This window comes from Mustelus asterias, chromosome 6 (genome assembly GCF_964213995.1).
Source record: "Mustelus asterias chromosome 6, sMusAst1.hap1.1, whole genome shotgun sequence".
NCBI classification, from domain to species: Eukaryota; Metazoa; Chordata; class Chondrichthyes; order Carcharhiniformes; family Triakidae; genus Mustelus; species Mustelus asterias.
In genome coordinates, this window is record NC_135806.1 from 41,432,687 (window position 1) to 41,460,295 (window position 27,609).

The 27,609-nt window shown below is 55.3% G+C and overlaps 1 protein-coding gene across 3 annotated transcripts in view; it reads right to left on the reverse strand.

The window, feature by feature from the left end:
* Positions 1-27,609, reverse strand: part of kcmf1 (potassium channel modulatory factor 1) — a 142,990-nt gene that overhangs the window by 18,430 nt on the left and 96,951 nt on the right. For all 3 annotated transcript variants that reach the window (XM_078214219.1, XM_078214217.1, XM_078214218.1), the window contains one exon: positions 18,026-18,200. In XM_078214219.1, coding sequence (XP_078070345.1) covers positions 18,026-18,200 — 175 coding nt within the window. The remainder of the gene's footprint in view (positions 1-18,025; positions 18,201-27,609) is intronic.

The following is a 27,609-nucleotide window of genomic DNA, read 5'->3' on the forward strand; positions in this document are numbered from 1 at the left end:
CTGGATGGCATGGTAACTTTATACTGAATGAATTATATTTCTGCAGTATCTGCTTTGATAGGGTCAAATAAAACACAGCAGTTCTGTTCAGTGGTTTCAACAAATTGAAATCCTCCAAACTAACACTGAACACATATCAAACTAAAGTACATTCTTTCCCCTCCCAAAAATTTATAAAGCCCAGATATCATCACAGATGAACAGCCTGTCAATAAGAATTCAGCTGAAAATCTGGCATCACGAATCCAATTGCACTTATTTGAATTAATCTATTCCTTTGAATTCAAGTTAGCATACAATATTACAATTCAGAAACAAGCCATTCAGTCCAACTTGTTTGTCTATGCCAATAATGATGTTTCACATGTGCAAAGATTTTTCTAACCTCTTCCACCCTCTTAATTCTTAAATAATCCTGAAGATTTCATTAGGTGACCCTTTAGCCTCCTCAGCTGCAGTGAAAAACTTTTAAAATCTCTCATAACTATAATGCCTCATCCTTAATAGTATCTTAGTGTACCTAAATTTACCTGTTTCCTTTTCCATATTCTTCCTATAATAGAATATGTAAAATATATATTTTCATTTCTATTATCTTCCAAAATGTGTAACTTAATATTTTTCTGAATTCAACTGCATCAGCAAACAATCTACCCTTCCCACTAATCTATGTCCTTGTGTAGCCTCTGTCACAGCTTTCATTGCAAGTTACAATACCAGTCAGCTACTTTTGTTACTAACCCCACAATTCTTAAATTGACTTCAATGTATTCCCTTTATTCCAAGTGCCAATATTTTTACCAACTTATAAGCACATTATCTAAAATTTCTTGAAAATCCTTTTAAACCAAAGTCACAGTTCTTTTTTTATCCATCTCCTGTTAGCTCTTTCAAGAGCTAATGCTGGGGTTAGTAAAATTTGCCCTTTAGACATCAACGTCTCCAGTTGCAATTAACATGCATTTTTCTTAGCGCTAATAATTTCATTTCTTAATACCTGTTAATTCAAATCTCCAAAATTATGTGCTAACTTCATTTCTCAAGCACAAAATGTCTCCTGTGCTGTTTTAATTAAATTGCTCATGTCAAAGTACTGGGATAGTTCAAATTTTATCTCAGTAGTCAGCATGTCTGGAATTCAAATTGGGTACAATGCAATTTTTATTTCTAGAAAAACATAATTTAATGGCAAAGATACAAGAACAGAATTAAAAGTTTCCCATACAATATTTCCAGTTCTGGACCAACCAATTGCAAAACAGATCATCTGGTCAATTTCACACTGCTGTTTGTGGAATTTCACTGCGTACAAAGTGACTGTGGCTTTTGCTACCAAATAAACCTGTTGGACTTTAACCTGGTATTGTGAGACTTCTTACTGTACAAACTGACTGCCACACGTCCTACATTTACAACAAAGACCGCACCTTGTCACAACTTTACTGGCTGTGAAGCATTTTGGGATATCACAAGATCAGGAAAGGTGATAGAGAATGCAAGTTCTTTTTTTCTGCTCCACAAAATAGTGAACGTTTGGTCTCCATGTTTATGGTACCGAAGCAACACACAAATCCTGCACTGAATTACAATTGCTCCTCTGTCTTCTCACTGAACAGAAAAGCACCTTTGACACCCTCACTCTCAGCGGTATCTTCAACACGCACTGACACCAAAGCAGCACCAAGATGCCAATACCAAGCAATGTCACAGTCACTACGTGATGATGCACTCACAGAAAACAAACACCAAGCTCAGGCAGATTAACAAAATAAGAGGTGACAAATTAGATATCAAATGTTCAGGTGGGGGTTACAGGGATTGAGAGTGTGTGCGCGCACAAGGGAGAGAAGGGGACCCCGCGAGTGTGTGAGGGAGGGAGGGGGACCCCACGCATGAGGGAGGGGGACCCCGTGAGTGTGTGAGGGAGGGGGACCCCACGCACGAGGGAGGGAGGGGGACCCCGCGAGCGTGTGAGGGAGGGGGACCCCGCGCGCACGAGGGAGAGAAGGGGACCCCGCGAGCGAGTGAGGGAGGGGGCCCCGCGCGCGCGAGTGAGGGAGGGGGACCCCACGCACGCGAGGGAGAGAAGGGGACCCCGCAAGCATGTGAGGGAGGGGGCCCCGCGCGCGCGAGTGAGGGAGGGGGACCCCGCGGGCGAGTGAGGGAGGGGGACCCCGCGGGCGAGTGAGGGAGGGGGACCCCGCGGGCGAGTGAGGGAGGGGGACCCCGCGCGGGCGAGTGAGGGAGGGGGACCCCGCGGGCGAGTGAGGGAGGGGGACCCCGCGCGGGCGAGTGAGGGAGGGGGACCCCGCGCGGGCGAGTGAGGGAGGGGGACCCCGCGGGCGAGTGAGGGAGGGGGAACCCCGCGGGCGAGTGAGGGAGGGGGACCCCGCGGGCGAGTGAGGGAGGGGGACCCCGCGGGCGAGTGAGGGAGGGGGACCCCGCGGGCGAGTGAGGGAGGGGGACCCCGAGGGCGAGTGAGGGAGGGGGACCCCGCGGGCGAGTGAGGGAGGGGGACCCCGAGGGCGAGTGAGGGAGGGGGACCCCGCGGGCGAGTGAGGGAGGGGGACCCCGCGAGCGTGTGAGGGAGGGGGACCCGGCGGGCGAGTGAGGGAGGGGGACCCCGCGAGCGTGTGAGGGAGGGGGACCCCGCGCGCACGAGGGAGAGAAGGGGACCCCGCGAGCGAGTGAGGGAGGGGGCCCCGCGCGCGCGAGTGAGGGAGGGGGACACGGCGGGCGAGTGAGGGAGGGGGCCCCGCGCGCGCGAGTGAGGGAGGGGGACCCCACGCACGCGAGGGAGAGAAGGGGACCCCGCAAGCATGTGAGGGAGGGGGCCCCGCGCGCGCGAGTGAGGGAGGGGGACCCCGCGCGGGCGAGTGAGGGAGGGGGACCCCGCGGGCGAGTGAGGGAGGGGGACCCCGCGCGGGCGAGTGAGGGAGGGGGACCCCGCGCGGGCGAGTGAGGGAGGGGGACCCCGCGCGGGCGAGTGAGGGAGGGGGACCCCGCGCGGGCGAGTGAGGGAGGGGGACCCCGCGCGGGCGAGTGAGGGAGGGGGACCCCGCGCGGGCGAGTGAGGGAGGGGGACCCCGCGGGCGAGTGAGGGAGGGGGACCCCGCGGGCGAGTGAGGGAGGGGGACCCCGAGGGCGAGTGAGGGAGGGGGACCCCGCGGGCGAGTGAGGGAGGGGGACCCCGCGGGCGAGTGAGGGAGGGGGACCCGGCGGGCGAGTGAGGGAGGGGGACCCGGCGGGCGAGTGAGGGAGGGGGACCCCGCGGGCGAGTGAGGGAGGGGGACCCCGCGGGCGAGTGAGGGAGGGGGACCCCGCGCGGGCGAGTGAGGGAGGGGGACCCCGCGCGGGCGAGTGAGGGAGGGGGAGCCGGCGGGCGAGTGAGGGAGGGGGACCCGGCGGGCGAGTGAGGGAGGGGGACCCGGCGGGCGAGTGAGGGAGGGGGAGCCGGCGGGCGAGTGAGGGAGGGGGAGCCGGCGGGCGAGTGAGGGAGGGGGACCCGGCGGGCGAGTGAGGGAGGGGGACCCGGCGGGCGAGTGAGGGAGGGGGACCCGGCGGGCGAGTGAGGGAGGGGGACCCCGCGGGCGAGTGAGGGAGGGGGACCCGGCGGGCGAGTGAGGGAGGGGGACCCCGCGAGCGTGTGAGGGAGGGGGACCCCGCGCGCACGAGGGAGAGAAGGGGACCCCGCGAGCGAGTGAGGGAGGGGGCCCCGCGCGCGCGAGTGAGGGAGGGGGACCCGGCGGGCGAGTGAGGGAGGGGGCCCCGCGCGCGCGAGTGAGGGAGGGGGACCCCACGCACGCGAGGGAGAGAAGGGGACCCCGCAAGCATGTGAGGGAGGGGGCCCCGCGCGCGCGAGTGAGGGAGGGGGACCCTGCGCACGTGAGTAAGGGAGGTGGATCCCATGTGCACGCGCCATTGAGGGAGGGGGACCCCGCGCGCACGATTGAGGGAAGGGGACCACGCGCGCACGATTGAGGGAAGGGGAACCCGCACGCACGAGTGAGGGAAGTGGATCCCGCGCGCGACTGAGGGACGGGGACCCCCCTCAAGCGAGTGATGCGGCGGGAACCCGCACGCACGTGCGCTGGTGAGGGAGGTGGCCCCGCGCACGCGCATGTGTGGGAGGGTAACTCACGCGCGAGTGAGAGAGGAGGACCGCGCGCCTGCGTGTGAGGGAGGGGGACCCCGCGCACGCGTGTGAGGGAGGGGGACCCCGCGCGGGCGAGTGAGGGAGGGGGACCCCGCGCGGGCGAGTGAGGGAGGGGGACCCCGCGCGGGCGAGTGAGGGAGGGGGACCCCGCGCGGGCGAGTGAGGGAGGGGGACCCCGCGCGGGCGAGTGAGGGAGGGGGACCCCGCGCGGGCGAGTGAGGGAGGGGGACCCCGCGCGGGCGAGTGAGGGAGGGGGACCCCGCGCGGGCGAGTGAGGGAGGGGGACCCCGCGGGCGAGTGAGGGAGGGGGACCCCGCGGGCGAGTGAGGGAGGGGGACCCCGCGGGCGAGTGAGGGAGGGGGACCCCGCGGGCGAGTGAGGGAGGGGGACCCCGAGGGCGAGTGAGGGAGGGGGACCCCGCGGGCGAGTGAGGGAGGGGGACCCCGCGGGCGAGTGAGGGAGGGGGACCCGGCGGGCGAGTGAGGGAGGGGGACCCGGCGGGCGAGTGAGGGAGGGGGACCCCGCGGGCGAGTGAGGGAGGGGGACCCCGCGGGCGAGTGAGGGAGGGGGACCCCGCGCGGGCGAGTGAGGGAGGGGGACCCCGCGCGGGCGAGTGAGGGAGGGGGAGCCGGCGGGCGAGTGAGGGAGGGGGACCCGGCGGGCGAGTGAGGGAGGGGGACCCGGCGGGCGAGTGAGGGAGGGGGAGCCGGCGGGCGAGTGAGGGAGGGGGACCCGGCGGGCGAGTGAGGGAGGGGGACCCGGCGGGCGAGTGAGGTAGGGGGACCCGGTGGGCGAGTGAGGGAGGGGGACCCGGCGGGCGAGTGAGGGAGGGGGACCCCGCGGGCGAGTGAGGGAGGGGGACCCGGCGGGCGAGTGAGGGAGGGGGACCCCGCGAGCGTGTGAGGGAGGGGGACCCCGCGCGCACGAGGGAGAGAAGGGGACCCCGCGAGCGAGTGAGGGAGGGGGCCCCGCGCGCGCGAGTGAGGGAGGGGGACCCGGCGGGCGAGTGAGGGAGGGGGCCCCGCGCGCGCGAGTGAGGGAGGGGGACCCCACGCACGCGAGGGAGAGAAGGGGACCCCGCAAGCATGTGAGGGAGGGGGCCCCGCGCGCGCGAGTGAGGGAGGGGGACCCCGCGGGCGAGTGAGGGAGGGGGACCCCGAGGGCGAGTGAGGGAGGGGGACCCCGCGGGCGAGTGAGGGAGGGGGACCCCGCGGGCGAGTGAGGGAGGGGGACCCGGCGGGCGAGTGAGGGAGGGGGACCCGGCGGGCGAGTGAGGGAGGGGGACCCCGCGGGCGAGTGAGGGAGGGGAACCCCGCGGGCGAGTGAGGGAGGGGGACCCGGCGGGCGAGTGAGGGAGGGGGACCCGGCGGGCGAGTGAGGGAGGGGGACCCCGCGGGCGAGTGAGGGAGGGGGACCCCGCGGGCGAGTGAGCGAGGGGGACCCCTGGCGTGCGCGAGTGAGCGAGGGGGACCCCTGGCATGCGCGAGTGAGGGAGGGGGACCCCTTGCGTGCGAAGTGAGGGAGAGGGACCCTTAGCGTGCGCGAGAGAGGGAGGGTGGCCCCGCGTCCGCGAGGGAGGGAGGGTGACCCGGCGCGCGCGAGGGAGGGAGGGTGGCCCCGCCTGCGCGAGGGAGGGAGGGTGGCCTCGCGCCCGCGAGGGAGGGAGGGTGGCCCCGCGCCCGCGAGGGAGGGAGGGTGGTCCCGCGCCCTCGAGGGAGGGTGGGTGGCCCCGCGCCCGCGAGGGAGGGAGGGTGGCCCCGCGCCCGCGAGGGAGGGAGGGTGGCCCCGCGCCCGCGAGGGAGGGAGGGTGGCCCCGCGCCCGCGAGGGAGGGAGGGTGGCCCCGCGCCCGCGAGGGAGGGAGGGTGGCCCCGCGCCCGCGAGGGAGGGAGGGTGGCCCCGCTCCCGCGAGGGAGGGAGGGTGGCCCCGCGCCCGCGAGGGAGTGAGGGTGGCCCCGCGCCCGCGAGGGAGGGAGGGTGGCCCCGCGCCCGCGAGGGTGGCCCCGCGCCCGCGAGGGAGGGAGGGTGGCCCCGCGCCCGCGAGGGAGGGAGGGTGGCCCCGCGCCCGCGAGGGTGGCCCCGCGCGCGCGTTGGAGGGAGGGTGACCCCGCGCGCGCGTGGGAGGGTGACCCCGCGCGCGCGTGGGAGGGAGGGTGACCCCGCGCGCGCGTGGGAGGGAGGGTGACCCCGCGCGCGCGTGGGAGGGAGGGTGACCCCGCGCGCGCGTGGGAGGGAGGGTGACCCCGCGCGCGCGTGGGAGGGAGGGTGACCCCGCGCGCGCGTGGGAGGGAGGGTGACCCCGCGCGCGCGTGGGAGGGAGGGTGACCCCGCGCGCGCGTGGGAGGGAGGGTGACCCCGCGCGCGCGTGGGAGGGAGGGTGACCCCGCGCGCGCGTGGGAGGGAGGGTGACCCCGCGCGCGCGTGGGAGGGAGGGTGACCCCGCGCGCGCGTGGGAGGGAGGGTGACCCCGCGCGCGCGTGGGAGGGAGGGTGACCCCGCGCGCGCGTGGGAGGGAGGGTGACCCCGCGCGCGCGTGGGAGGGAGGGTGACCCCGCGCGCGCGTGGGAGGGAGGGTGACCCCGCGCGCGCGTGGGAGGGAGGGTGACCCCGCGCGCGCGTGGGAGGGAGGGTGACCCCGCGCGCGCGTGGGTGGGAGGGAGGGTGACCCCGCGCGCGCGTGGGAGGGAGGGAGGGTGACCCCGCGCGCGCGTGGGAGGGAGGGAGGGTGACCCCGCGCGCGCGTGGGAGGGAGGGTGACCCCGCGCGCGCGTGGGAGGGAGGGAGACCCCGCGGGCGCGTGCGAGTGAGGGAACGGGACCCCGCGCACGTGGGAGGGAGGCTGTCCCCGCGCGCACGTGGGAGGGAGGGTGACCCCACGCGCACGTGGGAGTGTGGGAACGGGACCCCGCACGCGTGGGAGGTGAACCCCGCGCACGCAAGTGAGGGAGGTGGATCCCGCGCGCGCGAGCACAATTGAGGGAAGGGGACCGCGCGCGCGTGCGAGTGAGGGAGGGGAAACCCGCATACGCGAGTGAGGGAAGTGGATCCCGCGCGCGACTGAGGGACGGGGACCCCCCCCCCCAAGCGAGTGATGCCGCGGGAACCCGCACGCACGTGCTCTGGTGAGGGAGGGGGCCCCGCGATCGCGCGTGTGGGAAGGTAACTCACGCGCGAGTGAGGGAGGGGGACCCCTCGCGTGCGCGAGTGAGGGAGGGGGACCCCTCGCGTGCGCGAGTGAGGGAGGGGGACCCCTCGCGTGCGCGAGTGAGGGAGGGGGACCCCTCGCGTGCGCGAGTGAGGGAGGGGGACCCCTCGCGTGCGCGAGTGAGGGAGGGGGACCCCTCGCGTGCGCGAGTGGGGGAGGGGGACCCCTCGCGTGCGCGAGTGGGGGAGGGGGACCCCTCGCGTGCGCGAGTGGGGGAGGGGGACCCCTCGCGTGCGCGAGTGGGGGAGGGGGACCCCTCGCGTGCGCGAGTGGGGGAGGGGGACCCCTCGCGTGCGCGAGTGGGGGAGGGGGACCCCTCGCGTGCGCGAGTGGGGGAGGGGGACCCCTCGCGTGCGCGAGTGGGGGAGGGGGACCCCTCGCGTGCGCGAGTGGGGGAGGGGGACCCCTCGCGCGCGCGACTGAGGGAGGGGGACCCCTCGCGTGCGCGACTGAGGGAGGGGGACCCCTCGCGTGCGCGACTGAGGGAGGGGGACCCCTCGCGTGCGCGACTGAGGGAGGGGGACCCCCCGCGTGCGCGACTGAGGGAGGGGGACCCCTCGCGTGCGCGACTGAGGGAGGGGGACCCCTCGCGTGCGCGACTGAGGGAGGGGGACCCCTCGCGTGCGCGACTGAGGGAGGGGGATCCCTCGCGTGCGCGACTGAGGGAGGGGGATCCCTCGCGTGCGCGACTGAGGGAGGGGGACCCCTCGCGTGCGCGACTGAGGGAGGGGGACCCCTCGCGTGCGCGACTGAGGGAGGGGGACCCCTCGCGCAAGTGAGGGTGGGAGACCCCGCGTGCGCGCGCCAGTGAGGGGGGTGGAATCCGCACACGTGATTGAGGTCGGGGAACCCCACGTGCAATTGAGGGACAGGGAACCGCACACGCACCAGTGAGGGAGGGGGACCGCACCCGAGTGAGTGAGGGAGGGGGAAACTGTGCGCGCGCCTGAGTAAGGGAGTGGGACCCCGCGTGCGCGCCGTTAGGGAGGGGGACACATCGCGCGCGAGTGAGGGAGGGGAACCCCGTGCACGTGAGTAAGGGAGATGGATCCCATGTGCACGCGCCATTGAGGGAGGGGGACCCCGCGCGCACGATTGAGGGAAGGGGACCACGCGCGCACGATTGAGGGAAGGGGAACCCGCACGCACGAGTGAGGGAAGTGGATCCCGCGCGCGACTGAGGGACGGGGACCCCCCTCAAGCGAGTGATGCAGCGGGAACCCGCACGCACGTGCGCTGGTGAGGGAGGTGGCCCCGCGCACGCGCATGTGTGGGAGGGTAACTCACGCGCGAGTGAGAGAGGAGGACCGCGCGCCTGCATGTGAGGGAGGGGGACCCCGCGCACGCGTGTGAGGGAGGGGGACCCCGCGCACGCGTGTGAGGGAGTGGGACCCCGCGCACGCGTGTGAGGGAGGTGGACCCCGCGCACGCGTGTGAGGGAGGGGGACCCCGCGCACGCGTGTGAGGGAGGGGGACCCCGCGCACGCGTGTGAGGGAGGGGGACCCCGCGCACGCGTGTGAGGGAGGGGGACCCCGCGCACGCGTGTGAGGGAGGGGGACCCCGCGCACGCGTGTGAGGGAGGGGGACCCCGCGCACGCGTGTGAGGGAGGGGGACCCCGCGCACGTGAGTAAGGGAGGTGGATCCCATGTGCACGCGCCATTGAGGGAGGGGGACCCCGCGCGCACGATTGAGGGAAGGGGACCACGCGCGCACGATTGAGGGAAGGGGAACCCGCACGCACGAGTGAGGGAAGTGGATCCCGCGCGCGACTGAGGGACGGGGACCCCCCTCAAGCGAGTGATGCGGCGGGAACCCGCACGCACGTGCGCTGGTGAGGGAGGTGGCCCCGCGCACGCGCATGTGTGGGAGGGTAACTCACGCGCGAGTGAGAGAGGAGGACCGCGCGCCTGCGTGTGAGGGAGGGGGACCCCGCGCACGCGTGTGAGGGAGGGGGACCCCGCGCACGCGTGTGAGGGAGTGGGACCCCGCGCACGCGTGTGAGGGAGGGGGACCCCGCGCACGCGTGTGAGGGAGGGGGACCCCGCGCACGCGTGTGAGGGAGGGGGACCCCGCGCACGCGTGTGAGGGAGGGGGACCCCGCGCACGCGTGTGAGGGAGGGGGACCCCGCGCACGCGTGTGAGGGAGGGGGACCCCGCGCACGCGTGTGAGGGAGGGGGACCCCGCGCACGCGTGTGAGGGAGGGGGACCCCGCGCACGCGTGTGAGGGAGGGGGACCCCGCGCACGCGTGTGAGGGAGGGGGACCCCGCGCACGCGTGTGAGGGAGGGGGACCCCGCGCACGCGTGTGAGGGAGGGGGACCCCGCGCACGCGTGTGAGGGAGGGGGACCCCGCGCACGCGTGTGAGGGAGGGGGACCCCGCGCACGCGTGTGAGGGAGGGGGACCCCGCGCACGCGTGTGAGGGAGGGGGACCCCGCGCACGCGTGTGAGGGAGGGGGACCCCGCGCACGCGTGTGAGGGAGGGGGACCCCGCGCACGCGTGTGAGGGAGGGGGACCCCGCGCACGCGTGTGAGGGAGGGGGACCCCGCGCACGCGTGTGAGGGAGGGGGACCCCGCGCACGCGTGAGGGAGGGGGACCCCGCGCACGCGTGTGAGGGAGGGGGACCCCGCGCACGCGTGTGAGGGAGGGGGACCCCGCGCACGCGTGTGAGGGAGGGGGACCCCGCGCACGCGTGTGAGGGAGGGGGACCCCGCGCACGCGTGTGAGGGAGGGGGACCCCGCGCACGCGTGTGAGGGAGGGGGACCCCGCGCACGCGTGTGAGGGAGGGGGACCCCGCGCACGCGTGTGAGGGAGGGGGACCCCACGCACGCGTGTGAGGGAGGGGGACCCCGCGCACGCGTGTGAGGGAAGGGGACCCCGCGCACGCGTGTGAGGGAGGGGGACCCCGCGCACGCGCACGATTGAGGGGCACTGCGCGCACGAGTGAGGGAGGGGACCCTGCACACACGAGTGAGGGGGGAGGTGGATACTGCACGCACATGCTTGAGGGAAGGGGGACCCCGCTCGCACGCGCGAATGAGGGAGGGGGTCCACGCGCATGTGGGAGGGGGACCCCGCTCGCACGCACGAGTGAGGGAGGGGGAACCTGAGCACACAAGTGAGGGAGGTGGACTCGCGTGCGTGTGCGACTGAGGGAGGGGGACCCCGCGTGCGAACTAGTGAGGCTGCGGGATCCCGCGCGCAAGTGAGGGAGAACCCGCGCGTGCACAAGTGAGGGAGGGGGACGGCGCGCAAGTGAGGAAGGGGGACCACGCGCGAGCGAGTGAGTGAGGCAGAGAGGGGAGATTGCGCACGCGTACGAGTAAGGGAGGGGGGCCCCGCGGGCGCCAGTGAGGGAAGGGGGCCCCCGCGCGCGCCAGTGAGGGAGGGGGACCCCGCGCGCGCGCCAGTGAGGGAGGGGTCCCCGCGCGCGAGTGAGTGTGAGAGAGGGGGACCCCGCGCGCGAGTGAGTGTGAGGGAGGAGGACCCCGCGCGCGCGCGCGAGTGAGGGAGGAGCGCAAGTGGGGTGGGGAGTGCGCATACACCAATGAGGGAGGGGAAGGTGCGTGCACAAGTGAGGGGGTGGAGCCGGGGAGGCCATTGAGGCCGGGGGCGGAGGTGCCAGGGGGGTGATGGCGCCGGGGCAGCAGGGACTCAGGAGGGCGAGCTATTCCGTGCAGGCAAGTGGATTCCACACATTCATCACCCAGGGGGCGGGGGCAGGCGGCCCAGCCCCAGCGTGCGAGGGCGGGAGGCCCAGCCCCGGCGGGCGGCCCAGCCCCGGCGGCAGGCGGCCCAGCCCTGGCGGGCGGGGGCGGGCGGGGGCGGGCGGCCCAGCGCTGGCAGGCGGCCCAGCCCTGGCAGGCAGGGGTGGGCGGCCCAGCCCTGGCGGACGGGGCGGGCGGCCCAGCGCTGGTGGGCGGGGGCGGGCGGCCCAGCGCTGGCACGTGAATTCCACAACTTTATCACCCTCTGTGTGAAGAAATTTCTCCTCACCTCAGTTCTCAAAGGTTCACACCTTGTCCTCAAACTATGACCCTTAATTCTGGACTCACGCACCATTGGGAACTTCCTTTCTGAATCTACGCTGTCTAACCGTTATCTTATGAAACCCTAAGTACTTCGTGAACGGCATGGTTTGTCTGCATCGTGCACAAGAAACAATACTTTTCAGTGTATCCCAATATTTTTCAGCAAAGACAAGAATTGCTCACATTTGTGTAATTAACAATTTTAAAAGCCAAATGACAGGGCAGTGAATTTGATTCGCTGCTTCTCTGGAGTTGGTTGCGTTCAAAGGACTCAAATTGGAGCTGTGTTAAGTAGAATTCTGATCTAACTGTAGCTGCCGGATGGATATACTGCACTTCGTTAAAAAAAAAATCAAGATTTAATGTCACTTTATTTTCCAAGAACTGACAAGATAGCAATGTGATTAGTGTACAACTTATATTAAATCTCGAATTACACATTATGCTGCTCTTCTGCAGTATTCTCATGACTTTCAGAATGTAATGATTTCAGAAAATGTAGCTCAAGGAAGCTACCCTGAACTTTAATTCTTACTGTATAGGCAACAGTTGAAGATGGATTGGTCAAGGAATCAGTGCTCTCTTTTCAAAGCAACATCTGGCTAGTCTTTGTTTTGCTTTTTTAAAAAAGGACGAGTCGTCTTAATGAAAATCATGTGTAGCAAGATCAGTCACTGTGCCAAGCTATATTGTTGGCCTATTTAATTGTTTTATTCTTTACAGACAACCAGCCCAAGCCTCAAGATAAACACTTCACTGAAACTACAGATAACATACCTCAAATCCAGCAACCTCTGGACTCAGTCCATGCCAGATTTCAGAACTTGCTGGTTTACGAAACAATAAAAATGGAACCCCTTAATTCAATGAGTAGGGGACAAAGGTAAACCAAATGATCGGATTAAAAGCATTTTAGGTTATTGACCATGTCACTGCTGATATTGATTCACTTCTCTCACACTGTTCACTCTTTCATTCTTCCCCCCGCTTCCCGACATTAACACTTCCCATTTAAAATGAGAAAATATCAAACTGAAATGATTTAAAAAACATCCTGGAGTTGTAACTGAAAACTATTTGGTTTCTATTAATACTTGAATGCACAGTACTCTTTAATAACTCTCTTTGAACTGATTTGGGCCAGCAGCAAGAAAGTGCTTCTCTGTGATTCAAGTCGGGCGAATAGGATTATTCCTATGAGGGTGACTGGGGGTGGTGGTGGTGGTAGAGGAGGAATCAGACAATCCCTTTGTCCCATTCCACCCCCTCCCCACCCTCAGTATAAATCTCTGCTGATTCTCTTTGCTCTCAGCTCTGACGAAGGGTCATCTAGACCTGAAACGTTGGCTCTGTTCTCTCCCCACAGATGCTGTCAGATCTGCTGAGATTTTCTAGCATTTTCCGTAGGCCGGATCAAGGTTCGCTTGGATCATGGGGGAAAAAATGTGTGGTTTTTGGACACCACCTGTTTTTGTATAGCTTGATTTGCGGTACTCTACCTGTAGAGTCAGAGGTTTACAGCATCGAAACAGGCCCTTCGGCCCAACTTGTCCATGCCGCCCTTTTTTAAAACCCCTAAACTAATCCCAATTGCCCGCATTTGGCCCATATCCCTCTATAGCCATCTTACCCATGTAACTGTCTAAATGCTTATTAAAAGACAAAATTGTATCCGCCTCTACTACTACCTCTGGCAGCTTGTTCCAGACCTCATCACCCTCTGTGAAAAATTGCCCCTCTGGACACTTTTGTATCTCTCCCCTTAAACCTATGCCCTCTAGTTTTAGACTCTCCTACCTTTGGGAAAAGTATTGACTATCTAGCTGATCTGTGCCCCTCATTATTTTATAGACCTCTATAAGATCACCCCTCAGTCTTCTATGCTCCAGAGAAAAAAATCCCTGTCTATCCAGCCTCTCCTTATAACTCAAACCATCAAGTCCCGCATCATAGTAAATCTTTTCTGCACTCATTCTAGTTTAATGATATCCTTTCTATAATAGGGTGACCAGAACTGTGCACAGTATTCCAAGCGTGGCCGGACCAATGTCCCAACTCCTGTATTCAATGTTCTGACCAATGAAACCAAGCATGTTGAATGCCTTCTTCACCACTCCGTCCACCTGTGACTCCACTTTCAAGGAGCTATGAACATGTACCCCTAGATCTCTTTGTTCTGTAACTCTCCCTAACGCAAAGAACAAAGAACAGTACAGCACAGGAAACAGGCCCTTCAAGCCTGTGCCGCTCATTGGTCGAACTAGACCATTCGTTTGTATCCCTCCATTCCCAGACTGCTCATGTGACTATCCAGGTAAGTCTTAAACGATGCCAGCGTGTCTGCCTCCACCACCCTACTTGGCAGCGTATTCCAGGCCCCCACCACTCTCCGTGTAAAAAACGTCCCTCTGATATCGGAGTTATACCTCACCCCTCTCACCTTGAGCCCGTGACCCCTCGTGATCGTCACCTCCGACCTGGGAAAAAGCTTCCCACTGTTCACCCTATCTATACCCTTCATAATTTTGTACACTTCTATTAGGTCTCCCCTCATCTCCGTCTTTCCAGAGAGAACAAGCCCAGTTTACCCAATCTCTCCTCATAGCTAAGACCCTCCATACCAGGCAACATCCTGGTAAACCTTCTCTGCACTCTCTCTAAAGCCTCCACGTCCTTCTGGTAGTGCAGCGACCAGAAATGGACGCAGTACTCCAAATGAGGCCTAACCAGCGTCCTATACAGCTGCAACATCAGACTCCAGCTCTATACTCTGCCCTATAAAGGCAAGCATACCATATGCCTTCTTCACCACCTTCTCCACCTGTGCTGCCACCTTCAAGGATTTGTGGACTTGCACACCTAGGTCCCTCTGTGTTTCTATACTCTTGATGGCTCTGCTATTTATTGTGTAACTCCCCCCAACATTAGTTCTTCCAAAATGCATTTCTTCGCATTTATCCGGATTAAATTCCATCTGCCATTTCTCCGCCCAATTTTCCAGCCTATCTATATCCTGCTGTATTGTCCGACAATGTTCATCGCTATCCGCAAGTCCAGCCATTTTCGTGTCATCCGCAAACTTGCTGGTAACAGCGGTTACACCTTCTTCCAAATCATTTATATATATCACAAATAGCAGAGGTCCCAGTACAGAGTCCTGCGGAACACCGCTGGTCACAGACCTCCAGCCGGAAAAAGACCCTTCGACTGCTACCTTCTGTCTCCTGTGGCCAAGCCAGTTCTCTACCCATCTAGCCACCTCTCCTTGTATCCCATGAGCCTTAACCTTCTTAACCAACCTGCCATGAGGGACTTTGTCAAATGCCTTACTGAAATCCACTGAGACGACATCCACGGCCCTTCCTTCGTCAACCGTTTTTGTCACTTCCTCAAAAAACTCCACCAAATTTGTAAGGCACGACCTCCCTCTTACAGAACCATGCTGTCTGTCACTAATGAGATTGTTCCGTTCTAAATGCGCATCCTGTCTCTAAGAATCCTCTCCAACAACTTCCCTACCACAGACGTCAAGCTCACTGGCCTATAATTACCCGGGTTATCCCTGCTACCCTTCTTAAATAACGGTACCACATTCGCTATCCTCCAATCCTCAGGGACCTCACCTGTGTCCAATGAAGAGACAAAGATTTCCGTCAGAGGCCCAGCAATTACATCTCTAGTCTCCCTGAGCAGTCTAGGATAGATGCCATCAGGCCCTGGGGATTTGTCAGTTTTAATGTTACCTAAAAAACCCAACACTTCCTCCCTTGTAATGGAGATTCTCTCTAACGGGTCAACACCTCCCTCTGAGACACTCCCAGTCAACAAGTCCCTCTCCTTTGTGAATACCAATGCAAAGTATTCATGTAGGATCTCCCCAATTCCCTTGGGTTCTAAGCATAATTCCCCTCCTTTGTCCCGGAGAGGTCTGACTTTTTCCCTGACAACTCTTTTGTTCCGAACATATGAATAAAATGCCTTAGGATTCTCCTTAATCCTGTCTGCCAAGAACATTTTGTGACCTCTTTTTGCCCTTCTAACTCCCCGTTTGAGTTCTTTCCTACTCTCTCTGTATTCCTCTAGAGCTGCATCTGTTTTCAGTTGCCTGGACCTAACGTACACCTCTCTTTTCTTTGTGATCAGATCCTCAATTTCCCTGGTTATCCACGGCTCTCGAATCCTACCTTTCCTATCCTTCCTTTTTACAGGCACATGCCTGTCCTGCAGCCTTATCAACTGTTCCTTAAAAGACTCCCACATGCCAGACGTGGACTTACCCCCGAACAGCCTCTCCCAATCAACGGCCACCAATTCCTGTCTAATCCGGCTATAGTTAGCCTTCCCCCAATTTAGCACCCTACCCTTAGGACAACACTCGTCCTTGTCCATTACTATCTTAAAGTTAACAGAGTTGTGCTCACTATTTGCCACATGTTCCCCTACCGAGACTTTGACGATCTGACCGGGTTCATTTCCCAGAACTAGATCCAGTATAGCCCCCTCTCTAGTTGGGCTATCTACATATTAACGCCCTACCATTAACTAAGTCCTGCCCTGGTTCAATCTACCAAAATGCATCACCTCGCATTTATCTAAATTAAACTCCATCTGCCATTCATCAGCCCACTGGCCCAATTGATCAAGATCCCGTTGCAATCCGAGATAACTTTCTTCACTATCCACTATGCCACCAATCTTGGCGTCATCTGTAAACTTAGTAACCATGTCCCCTATATTCTCATCCAAAACATTAATATAAATGACAAATAACAGTGGACCCAGTACTGATCCCTGAGGCGCACCGCTGGTCACAGGCCTCCAGTTTGAAAAACAACCGTCTACAACCACCCTCTGGCTTTTGTCAAAGAGCCAATTTTGTATCCATTTAGATACTTCACCCTGAATCCAGTGAGATTTAACCTTATGCAACAACCTACCATGCAGTTAGAGGGGGGGGGGGGATTTATATTGCTTATATAGGATTTAATTTTTGTTATTAAAAGCAAAGCCAAAACACATTTTTGCCACAAAACATTGCAAATTAATCACTGAACATTCTTTATAATTAATGTATCATAAAGAATTATATAGATAACCAATTTCTCCCAATTTGTCCTCTCCTCCTTCCAATTCAGGCACATCCTGATGGATATATATTGCTTCTCCTTCAACGTCAGGTCAAAACCTTTGAACTCCTTTCCTAACAGCACCATGGATACATCTTCGCCACATAGCCTTCAGCAGTTCAAGAAGGCTAACACATGCCATATGATGGTAACTATGGGTGAGCAATAAATGCAATACTTGTCAGTGACAGGAATAAAAAAGGTGCATTCAGAGGGTGGACGTGGAAAGATCAAGTAGCAAGGGCCAATGTGTGGAACAAGGGAATGGAGAGAAGAGTGAAGGCAGGGTGAAGGCAGGGAGTACCGTGAGCGGCACAGTAGCACAGTGGTTAGCACTGCTGCTTCACAGCTCCAGGGACCTGGGTTCGATTCCCGGCTTGGGTCACTGTGTGGAGTTTGCACATTCTCCTCGTGTCTGCGTGGGTTTCCTCCGGGTGCTCCGGTTTCCTCCCACAGTCCAAAGATGTGCGGGTTAGGTTGATTGGCCATGCTAAAAATTGCCCTCGAGTCCTGAAATGCGTAGGTTTGAGGGATTAGCGGGTAAATATGTAGGGATATGGGGATAGGGTCTGGGTGGGATTGTGGTCGGTGCAGACTCGATGGGCTGAATGGCCTCCCTCTGCACTGTAGGGATTCTATGATTTTATGAAGGTGCAGAAGGGATGAAAGAAAGAAAGCCAGTGGAGGGAAATGGAAGAAAGGGGGCAGCAAAAGATATAATGAAGGTTTGACAGGGAAGAGATATGGGATAGGATCATTTTTAAATTCTTCCTATTCCTCTACGCCCTCTCACCTCAGCTCCCACTCTCCACAGTTTCTGCGCTCCCTCCCTTTACCAATATCTCCCCCACCACAAGATCTCCCACTACGGAGGAAGTAGGGTAAGGGGAGCCAATTTAGATGTATACCATGAGGAGGCACAACTGAAAATTCAAATTGTCAGAAAGCTCAAAAGATGCTCCGCATTCACCAGTTACGATACAATCAGCATTACGCACATGTACATAAATGAGCACAAATGTGGATACAGAATTTTGTAATTGGATAACCTTAACAAGTGCAAGATTTTAATTACATGTAAACTCAACATCTTATCCTACAATTCAATTTATATTCAAATTATGAGAAGTTATATAAATTGCAACAAATGTTATCACATCGCTTGATCTAAGTGGTTAGTTGTTTATTTTTTGATACATAAAAGGAACATACATGGAAAATAAGATAGAATGCTAATGAATTACTGATATTTAAAAGGTACACCACAATATATAACTTGCAGAATAATTATTTCTGTGATTTCTAACATTTCAAATACAATTTATCCTAAGTTTTTTCCAGACTGAGAACTACTTTAAACTGATTGTTTGCAATGAATAATTATAAACTTGTACTGGTACTTTACATTCAAACAGCTTATTAAAATCCTATTGAGGCAGCATTATGCAATAAAATTTTTAGCCCAACATATCATAAATATGCTACAATTGGAAGTTTCAACTCACCAGCTATTGGATCCATAGCTTCCCTATTGCTTGGAGAATATGAACTTTGTGAGGATGAAAGCCCACCAGTGGAACTGCTAGTAAAGTGCATGTTTGATCTACGAGCACGCGGTCCTCCAAGGCCTCGGCCAGGATGAAACATCCTACGTACGTGTCGAACACCGCTGGATTCATCATAAATAATCATTAAGGAAATACAAGCAAAGAATGGCAAGCAAAATTTCCAATTCAAAATATATTAAAATTCTTGAGACTTTTTGCTTATTACACTTATTGTCTGTTAGCATACAGCAACAATGGGGATGAGACAAAGGGCAACAATAGTTCCACTTCCTACTCACACACAACCGCCTCTGATGTCCCTCAAGGATCTATCCTTAGTGTCACCCCCCCCTCCGTTTCTCATTTACAGGTAGTTCTTTAGCAGCATCATCTGAAAACAAAGCTTCAGTTTCACATGTAGGCTGACAACACCCAGGTGTACCTCGCCACTACACCCTCACGACTTCTCCACTGTTGCTATATTATCAGATCACTTGTCTAACATCCAGCAGTGGATGAGCAAAAATTTCCTTCAATGAAATATCAGCAAGGCCAAAGTTATTGGGTGAAATTTTACGGCTGTCATTGGGGGCGGGGCGGGGCGGGGCGGGGGGAGAGGCTACTTACCTATTCTTCCTGGCATCTTAAACCTGACCCAGACTGCTTGCAACCTTGGTATCATGCTTGCTCCTGAGATAAGCTTCGAAAGACACATTAATGACATCACTACAGCTGCCTGTTTTCATCGCTGTAACAATGATTGACTCCACCATGCTTTACCTCATCTGCTGCTGGAACTTTCACCCATATCTTTGAACATTACAATTCTAACAAACTCTCGCATTCCACCCTACGAAAACTTGTGGGCATCCTAAAATCTGCTCTCTGTTGCTTATTCCTGCAAGTCCAGTCATCCCTGTTCTCACTGATTCACATTTGCTCCTGATAAAGTAACACCTCAATTTTAAAATTCTCATCCTTGTTTTCAAGTACTTCTGTGACCTTGCCTCTTCCTATCTAACAGCAGTGTTGCAGGAGATAACTCAAATACTTCAACCAAGAAACTAATTTGTACTGTAGGAACTTGAATTTAAAGTGGTTGAATAAGAATGCTTGGCACACCTTTCAGGATGAGCAATAAATGCCAAAATTGGCATTGCACCAACACCCCAAGAATGAATAAAAATCTTAGGTTACGGAATGACTAGTAGATAGAGCATCTACCAAGCTGACTGCTTTATTCTGCATAGTGTTTCTGGAGCTGCACCCATCTAGGCAACGGAATGTGTGCCATTGCACCACTGATTTGTGTCTGGTAGGTGGTGGAAAGGCTCTGAAGAGGGGCAGAGGAAGTCACTTTCAATCTATTATAACAAACAGGTTAAAGAGATACTAAATCCTCCAACTAACTGCAAGCGAGGCCTTAACAAATTTGTAAGTTATTTGTAAGACTAAAAACCTCATCAGTTTTGCTCATTTTAGAATAAATATCAGATTCACCCAAGGTATCAGATTCACCTGAGGTAGTAATCTCAGGATTGCTGCTTCCTGTGCCACGGGAAGGTGAGGACAGGAATGGAGTGAGGTGGAGGATGAATGTGTGGCTGAGGGACTGGTGCAGGGGGCAGGGATTCAGGTTCCTGGACCATTGGGACCTCTTTAGGGGCAGGTGTGACCTGTACACAAAAAACGGATGGCACTTGAATCCCAGGGAGACCAATATCCTGGCAGGAAGGTTGGCTAAGGCTACTGGGGAGGGGATCAAAATGAGGTGACTGAGAGTGAGGAAGGTAGCTTGCAAACAGAGAAGGGTTATAGGCAGTGCAAGAGGGCAGATGGACAGGGAATAGAGAAGGGGAGAAGTCAGACCAAAGGATTGAGATGTGTCTACTTTAATGCCAGGAGTATAGTGAATAAAGGGGATGAGCTCAGAGCGTGGATCGATGCCTGGAAGTGTGATGTGGTGGCCATTACGGAGACTTGGATGTCTCAGGGACAGGACTGGATACTCCAAGTGCCGGGATTCAGATGTTTCAGGAAGGACAGGGAGGGAGGCAAGAGAGGGGGTGGAGTGGCACTGCTGATCAGAGATAGTGTCACAGCTGTAGAGAAGGTGTATGCTGTGGAGGGATTGTCCACCGAGTCTCTGTGGGTGGAAGTTCAGAGTGGGATGGGGCCGGTCACTTTGCTGGGAGTTTTCTATTGGCCGCCCAATAGTAACAGGGAGGTGGAGGAGCAGATAGGGAAACAGATCCTGGAGAGATGCAGTAATAGCAGAGTAATTGTGATGGGAGACTTTAATTTCCCAAACATAGATTGGAATATCCCTAGGGTAAGGGGATTGGATGGGGAAGAGTTCGTTAGGTGTGTTCAGAAGGGTTTCCTGACACAGCATGTGGACAAGCCTACAAGAGGAGAGGCTGTACTTGATCTGATACCGACCAATGAACGTGGACAGGTGTCAGATCTCTCAGTGGGAGAGCATCTTGGGGATAGCGATCATAACTCTATCTCTTTTAGGCTTGCATTGGAAAAAGAGAGGATCAGGCAAGCTAGGAAAGTGTTTATATGGAGTAAGGGGAAATATGAAGACATTAGACAGCAAATTAGAGGAGTAAATTGGAAGGAGGTATTCTCGGGGAAATGTACTGAAGAGAGGTGGCAGTTTTTCAAGGAATGTCTGTCTAGAGTTCTACAGGACAATGTTCCGAGCAGACAGGGAGGTGTTGGTCGGTTAAAGGAACTGTGGTGCACGAAAGCTGTGCGGGACCTAGTCGAGAAGAAAAGGGAAGCATACAAAAGGCTCAGAGAGCTTGGCGAAGATAGGGATTTAGAAGAGTACACGGCTTGTAGGAAGGGACTAAAGAAGGAAATTAGGAGAGCCAGAAGGGGTCACAAGAAGGCCCTGGCAGGTAGGATTAAGGAGAACCCTAAGGTGTTCTATAAATATGTGAAGAGTAAAAGGATGAGACGTGACGGAATAGGGCCTATAAAAGGTGAAGGCGGGAAAGTCTGTACGGAACCAGTAGAAATGGCAGAGGTGCTCAATGAGTATTTTGCCTTGGTTTTCACAGAGGAGAAAGACCTGGGTGGATGTACTGCGGGCCTGCGGTGGACTGAAAGGATTGAGTATGTGGACTTTAAGAGGTTGTGCTGGAATCTTTGAATGGCATCAAGATAGATAAGTCACCGGGTCTGAATGGGATGTACCCCAGGTTACTGTGGGAGGCGAGGGAAGAGATTGCAGAGCCTCTGGCGATGATCTTTGCGTCATCGATGGAAACGGGAGAGGTGCCGGAGGATTGGAGGATTGCGGATGTGGTTCCTATTTTCAAGAAGGGGAATAGGGATAGCCCAGGTAATTACTGACCGGTGAGTCTAACCTCAGTGATTGGTAAACTGATGGAGAAGATCCTGAGGGACAGGATATATGAGCATTTAGAGAGGTTTAGTATGCTCAAGAATACTCAGCATGGCTTTGTCAAGGGCAGATCGTGCCTTACGAGCCTGGTGGAGTTCTTCGAAAATGTGACTAAACACATTGACGAAGGGAAGGCGGTAGATGTGGTTTATATGGATTTTAGCAAGGCGTTCGATAAGGTCCCCCATGCAAGGCTTCTGGAAAAAGTGAGAGGGCATGGGATCCAAGGGGCTGCTGCCCAGTGGATCCAGAACTGGCTTGCCCAAAGGAGGCAGAGAGTGGCTATAGATGGGTCTTTTCTAAATGGAGGTCGGTCACCAGTGGTGTGGCCCAGGGATCTGTTCTGGGACCCTTGCTGTTTGTCATTTTCATAAATGACCTGGATGAGGAAGCAGAGGGATGGGTTGGTAAGTTTGCCGATGACACAAAGGTTGGTGGGGTTGTGGATAGTCTGGAGGGATGTCAGAAGTTACAGAGGGACATAGATAGGATGCAAGACTGGGCGGACAAGTGGCAGATGGACTTCAACCCAGATAAATGCGTAGTGGTCCATTTTGGTAGGTCAAATGGGATGAAGGAGTACAATATAAAGGGAAAGACTCTTAGTACTGTAGAGGATCAGAAGGACCTTGGGGTCTGGGTCCATAAGACTCTGAAATCGGCCCCGCAGGTGGAGGAGGTGGTTAAGAAGGCGTATGGTGTGCTGGCCTTTATCAATCGAGGAATTGAGTTTAGGAGTCCGGGGATAATGATGCAGCTATATAAGACCCTCGTCAGACCCCACTTGGAGTACTGTGCTCAGTTCTGGTCGCCTCACTATAGGAAGGATGTGGAAAAGATTGAAAGGGTGCAGAGGAGATTCACAAGGATGTTGCCTGGATTGAGTGGCATGCCTTATGAGGATAGGCTGAGGGAGCTCGGTCTTTTCTGCTTGGAGAGACGAAGGATGAGAGGAGACCTAATAGAGGTGTATAAGATATTGAGAGGCATAGATCGGGTGGACTCTGAGGCTTTTTCCCAGGGTGGAAATGTCTGCTACGAGAGGACACAGGTTTAGGGTGCTGGGGGGTAGGTACAGGGGAGATGTTAGGGGTAAGTTTTTCACACAGAGGGTGGTGGGCGAGTGGAATCGGCTGCCGTCAGTGGTGGTGGAGGCGAACTCAATAGGGTCTTTTAAGAGACTCCTGGATGAGTACATGGAGTGTAATAGGATGGAGGGTTATAGGTAGGTCTAGAAGGTAAGGATGTGTTCGGCACAGCTTGTGGGCCGAAGGGCCTGTTTGTGCTGTAGTTTTTCTATGTTTCCAAGATTATAGGAACACATGATGATGCAATGACCTGACTGCAAAAATGCTAACACACAGCAAGTGCATAGTTGTGCTGGCGTACTTATTCTGCAGCTTGGTTCAGTTGGTAACACAATCGTCAAATGGTTGCAGGCTGAAGATTTACAGCAGAGTATGAAAGCACAATTTAAGTTAATAGTATAGCACAGTGACGAGGAAGCACACATGTATTATTTATATGGATAAAAAATACCAAGATTTTGACATTTGGAACAAAAAACAGAATTCTAAATGTCAGATAATAAAGTTACAATGAAGCCCCACTTTACATGCAGAAATATAGGAATCCCGATATATATTCGTAAACCTGCCAAGGAGAAAGCTATTTTTCAGGGATCAACCCGACTGTACAGGAAACTATTGCAAGGTCAAAGGTCATACAGTACAATGTTACTTTGATGACATTTGCAGGGCTGTGATTTGAATCAACTCTTAATAAATGTCTTTGCATGGATCTCTTCTAACTTAAAGCTCGGCACAACATCGTGGGCCGAAGGGCCTGTTCTGTGCTGTACTGTTCTATGTTCATTTCTGCAGGTGCAACCCTTGCAAAAGCACAATATGATTCAACAGCAACGTTGCAGGAGATAATCCAATTGCCTCAACCAAGAGACTAATCTGCTACATAAGAACTTGGATTTAAAGTGCCAATGGACCGTATGATGTTGGGGTACATCACAGTTTGAACGGATTCTGCTCATAACTAACAACTGCATAAGAAATTCAAACAGGAATAAAATGCCTAAGCTATTTTTTCTCTGCACAAATGACACTGCGGCTAATTGTAGTTACGACTATTATTATAACTATGACTAAATATAGGACAGATGAGGATTTAACCTGGGACTGTGGCACAGAATCACATCTTATAGTGTATTAATCCTATGAACTAGCTTAATGTTTTACCAAAAAGTTAGAACAAATCTAACTTGCTTAGCAAAAATGCATAAGAGTTGATTCAAATCACAGTCCTGCAAATGTCACCCAAGTAACATTGTACTGAATGACCTTTGACCTTGCAAGAGTTTTCTGTACTAGTTGGCTGTATACAAAAGACATTGAACAACGTCTGTTGTATCTGATGTTACCAGAAGATGAAATTACACCTGTTTGTGTGTGTGTATATATATATATATATTATATATGAATGACTTGGCAGAAAACATAGCTGGTGTGATTGCGGATGATACTAAGATTGGCGGAGTTGCGATAGTGATGAAGATTGTCAGAGAATACAACAGGATAAAGGAGGCTGGAAAATTGGGTGGAGAAATGGCAGATGGAATTTAATCCGGACAAATGCAAGGTGATGCATTTTAGTAAATCCAATTCAGGCGGGTGCTATAAAATAAATCATCAGGAGCAGAGACAGACAGAGAGATCTGGGAATACAGGTCCACAGATCTTTAAAAGTGTAGCACAGGTGGAAAAGTTGGTGAAGAAAGCATATAGCACGCTTGCCTTCATCGGACAGGGCATCGAGTATAAAAATTAGCAAATTATGTTACAGCTGTATAAAACATTGGTTAGACCACATTTGGAATCCTGTGTCTAATTCTGGTCACCAGAAGGACGTGGAAGCCTTCGAGAGAGAACAGAAAAGGTTTACCAGGATGTTGCCTGGTATGGAGGGTATTAGCTATGAGGAGAGATTGAATAAACTGGGATTGTTCTCCCTGGAAAGACGGAGGCTGAGAGGGCAGCTGAAAGAAATTTATAAAATTATGAGGAGTATAGATAAGGTGAACAGTTGGAAGCTTTTTCCCAGGGCAGAAATGACAATTACAAGGGGCACAAGTTCAAGGTAAGGGGGGAAAGTTCAGTGGAGATGTGCGAGGGAAGTCTTTTTTTTACACAGAGGATGGTGGGGGCCTGGAATGCACTGCCAAGTGAGATGGTTGAGGCAGTTACGTTAGCCACATTTAAGACTTATCTGGAGAGACATATGAACAAACAAGGAATAGAGGGATATACACAGCTGGTCTAGATAGGTAAACGTGATCATAGAAACATAGAAAAACTACAGCACAAAACAGGCCCTTCGGCCCCACAAGTTGTGCCGAACATATCCCTACCTTTTAGGCCTACCTATAACCCTCCATCCTATTAAGTCCCATGTACTCATCCAGGAGTCTCGTAAAAGACCCTATTGAGTTTGCCTCCACCACCACTGACGGCAGCCGATTCCACTCGCCCACCACCCTCTGTGTGAAAAACCTCCCCCTAACATTTCCCCTGTACCTACCCCCCAGCACCTTAAACCTGTGTCCTCTCGTAGCAGCCATTTCCACCCTGGGAAAAAGCCTCTGAGTCCACCCGATCTATGCCTCTCAACATCTTATATACCTCTATTAGGTCTCCTCTCATCCTACGTCTCTCCAAGCAGAAAAGACCGAGCTCCCTCAGCCTATCCTCATAAGGCATGCCACTCAATCCAGGCAACATCCTTGTAAATCTCCTCTGCACCCTTTCAATCTTTTCCACATCCTTCCTGTAATGAGGCGACCAGAACTGAGCACAGTACTCCAAGTGGGGTCTGACGAGGGTCTTATATAGCTGCATCATTATCTCCGGACTCCTAAACTCAATCCCTCGATTGATAAAGGCTAGCACACCATACGCCTTCTTAACCACCTCCTCCACCTGCGGGGCCGATTTCAGAGTCCTATGGACCCGGACCCCAAGGTCCTTCTGATCCTCTACAGTACTAAGAGTCTTTCCCTTTATATTGTACTCCTTCATCCCATTTGACCTGCCAAAATGGACCACTACGCATTTATCTGGGTTGAAGTCCATCTGCCACTTGTCCGCCCAGCCTTGCATCCTATCTATGTCCCTCTGTAACTTCTGACATCCCTCCAGACTATCCACAACCCCACCAACCTTTGTGTCGTCGGCAAACTTACCAACTCATCCCTCCACTTCCTCATCCAGGTCATTTATGAAAATGACAAACAGCAAGGGTCCCAGAACAGATCCCTGGGCCACACCACTGGTGACCGACCTCCATTTAGAAAAGACCCATCTATAGCCACTCTCTGCCTCCTTTGGGCAAGCCAGTTCTGGATCCACTGGGCAGCAGCCCCTTGGATCCCATGACCTCTCACTTTTTCTAGAAGCCTTGCATGGGGGGACCTTATCGAACGCCTTGCTAAAATCCATATAAACCACATCTACCGCTTTCCCTTCGTCAATGTGTTTAGTCACATTTTCGAAGAACTCCACCAGGCTCGTAAGGCGCGATCTGCCCTTGACAAAGCCAAGCTGTGCATTCTTGAGCATACTAAACCTCTCTAAATGCTCATAAATCTTGTCTCTCAGGATCTTCTCCGTCAGTTTACCAACCACTGAGGTTAGACTCATCGGTCAGTAATTTCCTGGGCTATCCCTATTCCCCTTCTTGAAAATAGGAACCACATCCGCAATCCTCCAATCCTCCGGCACCTCTCCCATCTCCATCGACGACGCAAAGATGATCGCCAGAGGCTGTACAGTCTCTTCCCTCGCCTCCCACAGTAACCTAGGATACATCCCATCCGGACCCGGCGACTTATCTATCTTGATGCCATTCAAAGATTCCAGCACAACCTCTTTGTTAAAGTCCACAAGTTTGTTAAAGTCCAGTTTCTCTGCCTCCGTCTGTTCTGATGATGCCAAAATGGCACATTTCACATCTTTTTTCTTAACCAAGGTCCCCCCACTCCCCTCTGCATTCAAAGGCTCTTTCTCCGCCACTTCCACAAACTCCAGCATGATGCCACCACAAAACACATCTTCCCCTCAGCCCCCCTGTCAGCATTTCGCAGGGATTCCTCTCTCAGTGACATCCTGGTCCTCTCCTTCATCACATTCAACTCTTCATCCCCTTCCCATGCAATTGCGGAAGATGCAACATCTGCTCCTTTACCTGCTCACTGCTCAAGGCCCCAAGTACTCCTTTCAGGTGGAGCAACCTTTCATTTTCACCTCCTTCAATTTGGTCTACTGCATTTGCTGCTCCCAATATGGTCTCCTCTATACTGGGAATATTAAATGCAGACTGGGTTACTGCTTTGTTGAATACCTTTGCTCAGCCTGAAAGCATGACCCCAACCTTTCTGTTGCTTGCCATTTCAACTCAGCACTTTGTTCTCACGTCCACATGTCCGTCCTTGCCTGATGCAATGCTCCAGCGAAATCCAACGCAAACTGGCAGCACCCCATCGTCTGATTAGGCACATTACAGCCCTTCGGACTCAATAACGAGTTCAACAAGTTTAGACTGTATTCTTTCTCCTCCATCTTGACTTTTTTTACATTTCAAACATTTTTTGTTCCTATGCAAAAACCGTCCCTCCCCCGCCTGGCCATCCATCACTTTTTCCTCAAGTTTTGCTACGTTTTATTGCAATCTTTCCCAGCTTCCAGTAATCACTCTTCCACCCCCTCAAATCACATCTTTCGCTCTCTTTGGTTCTGAAGAAGGGTCGTGTGGACTCGAAACGTTAACTATGTTTTCTCTCCCTATAGATACTGCCAGACCTGCTCAGTTTTTCCAGCTTTCATTGTTTTTGTTTCAGATTCCAGAATCCACAGTATTTTGCTATTTATTCAGACAGTCCTTAACTGGAGAACGACATCATAGTCAAATTTTGAACAAACGCAATTTAGATTTAATAGCATTTTGATCAATATAATTTGATAAATTGGATGGTGGGGATTAAATGAGTTGATACCTAGGGTGAGATTCTTTAAATGGGTGAAAGGAGCATTGGGGAGAAACCTATCACCAATTC